Raw genomic sequence first — 9,930 nt, 5'->3', positions numbered from 1 at the left:
TTGTGTTTACAAGGAACAGTGAACGAATTGTTGCGAAAATGTTACTAGCTAACTTTTTTGCTTTTGTAACTGCTCGTAACTGAAAATTAACTGTTTTGCGACGACCAAGTTAATGACAGTTCATAAAAAAGGTTTCGATGTTGTCATTTGGTAACTACCTGGTAACTTTTTGACTTGAACTTTTGTTACCACCAAACTAAAAAGTAACTATTGTCAATTTTATGTAACCTAATTCGTTATAAGCGTCCTAAATGTAACTGTTGTGCAACCTTTTTCATTTTTTTATTTATATAATTAGTTACAAGTGCTACTTGGGAAATGCTTTTTTCCACCATTACTTTTGTGTATATTGTATGCAGCTACAGTTTTTGGCAGTATTTTTAATTTCTATCAGGTAGAGGTGTGGACGGCAGCAAAATTTTTCGCTGTCAAATTTTCTTACAGTTTGTGAAAAATTATTTAATAAAACGAATTGTCGGTCCCGTCCGATCGTTGGGAATAATCAAGCTACAGATTAGTTGTACCGTGATCGGCCAGCGGCAGCAGATATAGAATTAGCAAGTGCCTTGAAGGTAATATCAAACAAATTATGCAGATTGAGTTACTGGCGGCAACCGTTACTGGAATCGGTCCGAATTTACACTCGTGCATACCGTAGTGACTTTTGCGGTTTATGAAGTCCTGCCTACCCAAAACCTAGCCTTCGAAGAGGTCTTCAAACTGTCTTTCAAATTTAATTTAATGGAACGGACGAAGGAACAAATGCCGGTGAGGTCGTTTTATAACTTCACTTGTTTATTTATTTGATTTTCCTACATTCATATATTTTATTATTCCTAAATTTTATTCTTTTACTAAGTAATCAAAATGATTTCAATATTCAGTAGATAGGTAGACGGAATGTATCTATTTTTAGAGAGCGAAAAAAGGCGCTATAACCTTGGCCTATTGCAGCCTGACTTTGGTTAGTGTCATAAGTTCATCCCCGAGGGTCTGGAGTATCACTTAACCTTTATTAGCAAAGATACTCCCAACGAAACAAATTTACAGTTAATCAGAAACGGTTGGTACGAGACGTCCCTGTTTCTTCTTCCCCTTTTGATTTTGAAACCCATCTATGTATGAATAACTTATTCACACAGGATTTATTTCTTATAATCGTCTTTGCGGCAATACTTCACAGTTGGCCTGGCCGATTAAACATTTGCAATGTATCTCTGATATTTTGCAAATGTTAATACAGGCAAGAAAATAATTTGAAATATTTCTATGATTAGAAATAATTAAAATTATTTCCAGGAATCCTTTATTGTGGCTGTGTTGGTATTAATAAGAATAAGAATAACAATAAGTATTTTTAATTTCTATTAGATTTCTTTTCACAATAGTTTATGTGAGTATAATGTCTGTCAATACATAGTAATATTTTGAGTATAAATTGAACAAGTAGTTGAATGAAAGAAATATTGAAATTAGTTTCTCAATTAAATTCCACTATAAATTCTTATAATAATTATAAATTCTTATGTAATATGCTGTGGAATTTATTTGAATAAAAGAAATTAGTTTCGAATTTTCTCTTATTCATCCTGCGTATTTCACTAAGACGCTCAAAAACAAGCTTTTGCGAAACAAGTAGTTTTATTTAATTTGGTGGTGGGTATGTTATGTGCTTGACCCACCCTTCACCGGATCGTAACCAAAACCTAGAACTCTAAGTTACCTAGATAGAATAATTTTACAATTTAACATCAAGTATGAATATTGGGAAAACATATCAGCCAGAAACCAGTGAGAATTCCAGCAGAGATACGAATGCTCGATCACACACAGTCACGCAGCATCCAACTGCCTCTCCTTTATGTAACAATTTTGCTCTCTTACTCTCTTTTTCAGTTTTCCTTTATTATGTTGGATATAATGGGTCCCGATTGGTTGAATGGCACGTGTTTACCATACCAACAGTTTTGAACCGTTGTAAACAGAGAGCACAAAAAGGGGAATGATAGCTATGCTGGTTCGTTTTCATCTTGTTCCTATGCTCTCGCATAGGATGCCATCCATCCTCTCGATTGAGTATAAAAGGTCCCTTTGCTGAGCTATTCTGATTTAGTTTTGATTTGCGCTCAGTTTAGTGAAGGTTCCTGGCTATAGTAAAAAGTGATTACGAGTGACGCAAGAATGGCAGAAAACCTTATTTATCGGCAGTACTTTTACAACTACCACCAAACAATGGATCTTTCCTCGGCAGCCAGTTCTGAGTTCATTCCATCGACGTTGAACTACATTCCTCCATATGATACAACGCAGTGTGGCAGCGATTCCGAATGGATGACGGCCAGCCCTGGAAGCTACAGCTCTTCCAGCCCGGTATACTATCCGATTAGCCAGGAAGAGTTTACCAATCAAACAATCGTCGAACCAGTCAAATCGTCCACCACCAGTCGTCCACTGTCCAATTCGGCAAAGATTCTGAGTCAGATCGAGCAGCAATACGAAGATAGCAGTGCATCGGATAGTGATCTGCTGAACAATAGTGAAATTCCGACCAAGATCAAAATCAAACGAGGTACGGCAGTTCCTACGGTGATCAAACGAAAGCGCCGATTGGCAGCCAACGCACGTGAGCGGAAACGGATGAGGGGCCTGAATGAGGCTTTCGATAGACTGCGGGAACATTTGCCTTCACTGGGCAATGATCGGCAGTTCTCCAAGCACGAGACTCTACAGATGGCACAAAACTACATCACGGCGCTATGCGAACTTCTGGTGTAGTGACGTCGGAAACTGCCGCGAAGATCATAATGTAAATAGTTCAGTTAAGTTTTTTTTTCGGCCATACATAAAAACGAACGAGTCAACGAGTTTTAGATTATTACACCGAGTAAACCTAGTGAAATTTGCCAGTAAATAAACGAATAATTTAAGAGACCGGAATGTACATTATTATGAGTTAAAAGAATATTTAAACTAGCTTTAGAAAATACAATGCAATAAACTGTACTATTAAATGCGTTAAAAGGTTAAGTATTGATTTTGCAATCAACAAATTGATGACATTCGACCTTTGTAGAGGCTTTTTGGTTTTGTGTGATTAACTTACGAAAGAAATGAAAAAATATTTCTCTTTGATTGATGCTATACATTCACTTATGGACCGTAAGTCTTATATGGCACAGCAGCCACTACATTACCACCACCAATATAGTTTTTTCGTTCTCTACTAATATCGTGTTAGTACTTTATTTTTGACTTTGGTTTTGGCCAAATTTGGTAACATACCTAAGGCATGTGTCGCATGTTTGAGTCTCGACTGGGAGAAGCTGTAAAAGTCAATAGGAGCCCCGTAATTGTGCTGTACTCTTATAGCTGGTTACGAAATCTGTCGTATAAAAAAAAAGATCAAGTTTCTAAATCGGAATGTAGCAACCAGGTTTTTTATCTAATTTTTTGAGTCGTTGAATTTATGAAAAGGTAAATTGGGTAAAGGTAAGGTTTAATGTAAATCCATAGAAAAATCATCATATTGGTAAGTTTTTGTAGTGTGGTTTTAGCCCAGAGGGTTAGTTTTCAAGTGTAATGAAAATATTCTATTGTAGACACCTGGAGATGGATTATACACATTTAACCACAGAATTAAAACGAATATTTCAGAAAATTTGAGCTGATGACAGGAGGTTGCTGACAGGAAGGGGGAGTAACGCCCACATGACTGTAACAATTTATCCATACAACAGAAAAAATCAAAATACGATACACTAAACGGCAATGCTCCCAGCTGTAAATTTGTCAAGTGTAATTATGCGCCGAATCAAAGTGACCCGTATAAAAAGTGTTCGACCATTAGAGCTAAGTGTTGCTGGCCAACTCTATTTGAGTCACAGGGGCAATCATTCAAACAGTGTGGAGTTGATCTGAGAACACCATGTTTTTCCCATGGTCAACGTTATGTGGCATGTTCCAGAGTGGGCTCGGCCAATAATTTGTGCATACTTGCTCCTGGTGGTGAAACTAAAAACATTGTTTACAAAAATGTTTTGTCTTGAAGTGAGATGAATGGAATGTCAGGTTTTTTTGTATCCATGGAAGAAACACTGTTGCACCTTCTACTTTTTTTTGAAAACTACAATAACAAAACTATTCATTACCTATGGGTGGGGTGGCCATTGTTAGCGGAAGGTGCAAATAGGATAAATGTCTTTGTTTCTCTTTCTTCATAGGGTTTTATAGGGATTACCGTAAAGAAAACAGAGCGGCCACTTACATAAAGTGGCCGGGTAGACAAAAGAGGGGGAGCTGACAAATGGGGAGGAACGTCCAAAAGAGGAACAAGCGTTATATTTTTGCATTATAAGCATTTCGGTTACAATAACTGATGTACAAGTGGCTGTGAGATAAAGGCGCCCCGAGTAAGACCGGGCACTCAGCTAGTATTTTATAAAAATTAACGAAAACGCTAACCGCTAACCAAAATGTTAGCAAAGCTAATTAGCTGTTAGCAGTTTAGCGGAGTTCTACCTCCCAGCTAGCACCAAATCTTACATCAATGTACGAAAATTATCGTAAATAACTCTTAACGAATTCGAAATCGTGACTAAGCGAACACACAGCGAAGGCAATCCTGAACCCAAAAGGAAGAGGGGTGAATAATCCTATAGTTGGTAAGAGGGAGTCGGTTAATAAAAGGTTGGATCTTATTTGAGCCAACAATACCGGCAATGCAAATAGCCCAGACAAGAGAGGTAGAGCTACGAGTTCCTACAGCGATGTAGTTGAAACTATTAGGGTAGGTATAGTCCATAGAGACTACTCTAATATCGAATTCACTACGGCCAATTTGGAACTTATCGAAGAGTCCATTTTGGCGAAAGTTGTTGAGCAAAGACGGGAACCTATGAAGCCCAAATTTGCCAACTGTAGCCTAAAAAATGGTTTCATGGTTATTTCCTGCCAGCACGAATACACAGCGGACTGGTTGAAAAGCACAATCCCAAACTTACGGCTCTGGAACACAGCCGAAATAATAACTGTGGATGAAAATCGCATCTCAAAGCCGGAGGTGGTTGTTATATTCTTTCCAAAAAGTGCAGGAAATAACAACGAAACAATTCTGGCCTTGGTGGAAAGCCAGAACGATTTGAAAACTGATGGTTGGAGGATTCTGAAAAGAAAAAAAATCCATCAACATGCTCAGTAGGTGCTTTCAGTGGATGAAGGTTCCATGTGGAAAATCATCAATTGGAAGAGTACAGACTGAACTATAAGTTTGGGCTGGTCTACCCACGAAAGATTGGCCCAAACCATATGCTTAGGAAATCAGAGCCTGAGTCAGGGACGAAGAGCTACAGCACTGATCACAGTTGAACCAAAGCAAACCCCAATAGAACAGACTGACGAAAGCACAAGATCAGAACACGAAACTGTGGGATTGAAAAGAGCCCAACCTTCTCGTGATTCTCCGTTTAGGGAAGTTGAACTCATGAAGTACAATCTAGAGGATGCATGCAGCAGTAGACAGCTGCCAAAAAGGATTGAAAAGTCCTCAAATGTCCCTCCTGAAAGAAAGCAAAAATACAACAACGCAGATAAACAGACTACTCAGAGGGAACGTAAGAAGCCCCGAAAAAATATAAACCCCAAAAATGCGTAAAACTATTAAATTTATACAGGTGAATCTGCACAACGCGAGAGGAGCTACTGGAATCCTCTGCCGCAGATCCACAAAAGAAGATTTTAACGTGACTTTTATTCAAGAACCATGGGCGTACAATAATAGGATTTTAGGAGTAACATCCAGCACTGGAAAGCTTCTATTTGACGACTCGGATGCAACACCGCGCGCAGCTATTCTGATAAATACAGGCTTCAGTTATACTCTAATTACAGAATTCATTAAGATCAAATGGAAATACCGACAACAAGAGGAAAAACAAAAATTGTCATTGCCTCTGCCTATTTTCCCGGGGAACTAGAGGAAGCCCCACCCAAAGAAGTAATCGAACTTATGGAATACTGTAAAAGAAGAAACAAACAGTTTATTCTGGGATGTGATGCGAACGCCCACCATAAAATATGGGGAAGCAGTGATATCAACAGAAGAGGTGAGTGCTAGCAGACAGCAGACACTTTATATTATAAAACCAAATCGATATATGTAATCTGGGTAGCAGCCCCACTTTTGTAAATGCAATTGGTGAAGAAGTACTTGATCTAACAATGACTAGTACAAAACTTTTTGACAACGTAATAAACTGGCATGTCGTTGACGAAACTTCGCTTTCGGATCATAGATACATATGCTTGGAATATACAGCTGGAGAAATTCTGACAACAAGGTATAGAAATCCCAAAAGTACCAACTGGGATCTATACCTTTCTAATTTGCTAAATGAAACAGTATTCTTTGAAGCAAAAATCCAAACCAGGGCAGAGCTGGAACTTGCCTCAAAGAATACTATTTCTAAACTCTTAGAAGCATACAATGAAAGCTGCCCAATTAAATCGCAAACATCTAACAAAGAAGCGCCTTGGTGGAACAAGGCTCTTAAGGAACTTCGTAAGTCCTCGAGAAAACTATGCAACAAGGCAAAACAAGGGGGGGAAATTGGGATGAATATAAATGAACCGTATGTAAATATAACATAGAATATAGGAAATCACGTAGAAAGAGCTGGAGGATGATATGTGAACAGGTTGAAAGCACTCCTGCAGATGCTAGATTACAAAAAGCGCTTTCGAAAGACCATAATAATGAACTGGGTAGCTTAAAAAAAGAAGACGGTACCTTTACTAGTGATTCCAAAAAAACATTGAGCCTGATGATGGAAAAACACTTCCAGATCAGATCACAAAATCACAAAATCAGATGCTAAATCTAGACGAGTCAGGGCCAGGAACGAATGAAGCTGAACCAGAAGCTCATGAATTCGAGCATGTCTGGGTAAAATCACATTTAGCAGGAGAAACACATGTATTCGCCTCGGTGTATTTTCCTCCAGACCAAGCTCATAAAACAACTTACGAAGCATTTTTCCAAATTGCCGAACACATTCTATCACAACTGCCTCCCGAGGTTAAAGTTCACATTTATGGAGACTTCAATCAACGCCATGCTGACTTCATTCCAGACTCTGAAAATGAATGCATCTTACTCCCAATCGTTGGGGAGAATGAAACACTGCAGTTTATTTTCGAAAAAACTTCCAATTTGGGGCTGAACCAAATTAACCATATTAAAAACCAACAAAATTGCTATCTAGATTTTTTGCTTACGAACATTTATGAAGACTTCTGTGTGACTGAATCATTAAATCCACTATGGAAAAATGAGGCGTTTCACACAGCAATTGAATATTCTTTATTTATACACAAATACCATAGACCCAACGATTGCGAGTTCGAAGAAGTTTTTGAATACGAAAAGGCAAACTATGAAAACATTAGACGTAGATTAAACTGTGTTAATTGGCAACTTATTCTCAAGAATGAAGAAAATGTCGAAGTTGCTGTAGACACATTCTATAAAATTTTATTAGAAGTAATGATACAGAACATACCGTTAAAGAAAAGAAGACGTCACAAAAATACAAAAAGTCCAGTCTGGTATAACAGTAAGATTAAGAACTTGAAAAATCGCAAACAAAAGGCCCATAAAAATTATAAAAAACATGCCAGTACTGAAAATTTAGCAAGATATTTGGACGTATGCAACCAGCTAAATTTTGCAATCAGCAATGCGTTTGAAGAGTACAATTCAAAAATTGAACTTGAAATAAAGTCCAGTCCTAAAAACTTCTTTAATTACGTGAAAACTAAACTAAAATCTGACAATTTTCCATCCATAATGCATCTTGATGAAAATGTTGGGGATAGCTCGGAAAATATTTGTAAGCTTTTTGCAAAATTTTTTCAAGAAATCTATACAACATTTTCTGAAGAAGATCGCGATCGCGACTATTTTGCATTTTTTCCGGATTCTTCAATGGATATTGGCGTTAACCAACTTCAGGCTCAGGATATTTTGCAGGCTTTGAAAAATGTGTATGCCTCAAAAGGTCCTGGGCCTGACGGAATCCCTCCAGTATTCATAAAAAATCTTGCAATAGAGTTCACTGCTCCTCTGTTTTGGCTTTTTAACTTATCACTAAAATCCGGAATCTTTCCAAAAATATGGAAAAGCTCATTTCTGGTGCCCATCTTTAAATCGGGCCGGAAATCTGACGTACGTAATTATCGTGGTATTGCCATTATCTCTTGCATTCCAAAACTTTTTGAAGCTATTATCAATGAAAAACTATTCCTTCAAATTAAAAACAGAATTACAGAAATGCAACACGGTTTCTTCAAAGGACGTTCGACTACGACAAATTTACTGGAATTCATAGACCACTCACTGAATGCAATGGATAATGGAAACCATGTAGAAGCACTCTATACGGACTTTAGCAAGGCATTTGATCGCATTGACATACCAATGCTGCTTTTCAAATTGCAAAAAATTGGAATTGAGCCAGGGCTCCTGAAATGGCTTGAATCGTATTTAACTAATCGCCAACAAATAATTAAATTTAACGGAAAGACCTCGAATCCAATTCAAGTCACTTCTGGTGTTCCTCAAGGCTCTCATTTGGGACCTCTTCTTTTTATCTTGTATGTAAACGACATTTCCTTCATTCTCAAGGAACTTAAAGTGCTAATATATGCCGACGATATGAAGCTCTTTTTGGAAATAAGAAATGAAGAAGACATCAATGTATTCCAGAACGAAATACACATATTCTACATATGGTGTAAAAAAAGCTTATTAGAACTTAATGTAAAAAAGTGCAACCTTATATCATTTAGCAGAAAAAGAATTACACCGGAAATATCAATCATATTAGGAAATCAAATAGTAGAAAAATGTGAAAAAGTTAGGGATTTAGGAATTATCTTAGACTCCAAACTAACTTTCATCGACCATTATAACACAATAATACACAGAGCAAACAACATGCTAGGTTTTATTAAACGCTTTAGCTATAATTTTTCAGATCCATACACCATCAAAACACTATATATTGCTTATGTGAGGTCAATACTGGAATACTGCAGTATTGTATGGTCTCCTTTTTCAATCACGCACGAAGAAAGAATAGAATCAGTACAAAAACAATTTCTCTTATATGCTCTTCGTAAATTAGGTTGGACAGCATTTCCTCTTCCATCATACGAAGCACGCTGCATGCTTATAAATATACAATCATTAAAAGAGCGTCGTATTTATGCAATGGTCTCATTTGTAAACGATATCGTTTCGCACCGTATTGACTCAGCAACACTCTTATCAAAACTGAACTTTTATACACCTACCCGGCAACTTCGTAATCGAAATTTATTTGCCATAAGCCATTATCGTACTAATTATGCAAAATTCGGTCCACTAAATCGTATGATGGCAGCGTACAATCAATACTGCGAAACCATTGACTTTACAATGTCTCGGCATAGACTTAAACATCACTTTAATTCAATACGTAATCATAACGCGTAGATAACGAAACAAAGGAATAAGAACACTTTTTAATCACCATCTAATTATAAGACTTCTATATAAGAAACTGTATATGCATTATACTAGTCTACATCGGTTGACGAAATAAATAAATAAATAAATAAAATAAATTTGAATAGCCAAGACCATTTTTACTGAGTCCAAAATAGAATGGGCAATCGACTCCTTCGAACCGTTCAAAGCACCTGGTACTGATGGGATATTGTCAGTAATGCTGCAGAAGAGCAAGCAGTTAACTATCCCATTATTGAAAGAATTTTCTAGGGCCAGTTTTATATTGAATCATGTACCAACCGCTTGGAGACAAACAAGAGTAATATTCATACCGAAAGCTGGAAAGCGTGATAAAACACTTCCGAAAGCATTTAGGCCAACCA

General features: G+C 37.3%; 1 protein-coding gene across 1 annotated transcript; it reads left to right on the top strand.

Moving 5' to 3' along the window:
- The first annotated feature begins 2,181 nt into the window (after positions 1 to 2,181).
- Positions 2,182 to 2,775, top strand: LOC128745366 (protein atonal-like). Its single transcript, XM_053842425.1, has one exon. It carries the CDS (start codon positions 2,182 to 2,184, stop codon positions 2,773 to 2,775), a length of 594 nt encoding a protein of 197 aa, XP_053698400.1.
- Positions 2,776 to 9,930: the final 7,155 nt, after the last annotated feature.

The sequence above is a fragment of the Sabethes cyaneus genome, chromosome 1 (genome assembly GCF_943734655.1).
Source record: "Sabethes cyaneus chromosome 1, idSabCyanKW18_F2, whole genome shotgun sequence".
In the NCBI taxonomy this organism is placed as follows: domain Eukaryota; kingdom Metazoa; phylum Arthropoda; class Insecta; order Diptera; family Culicidae; genus Sabethes; species Sabethes cyaneus.
Note: the sequence above shows the minus strand (reverse complement) of the source record. Positions and strands in the feature narration are given on the sequence as shown.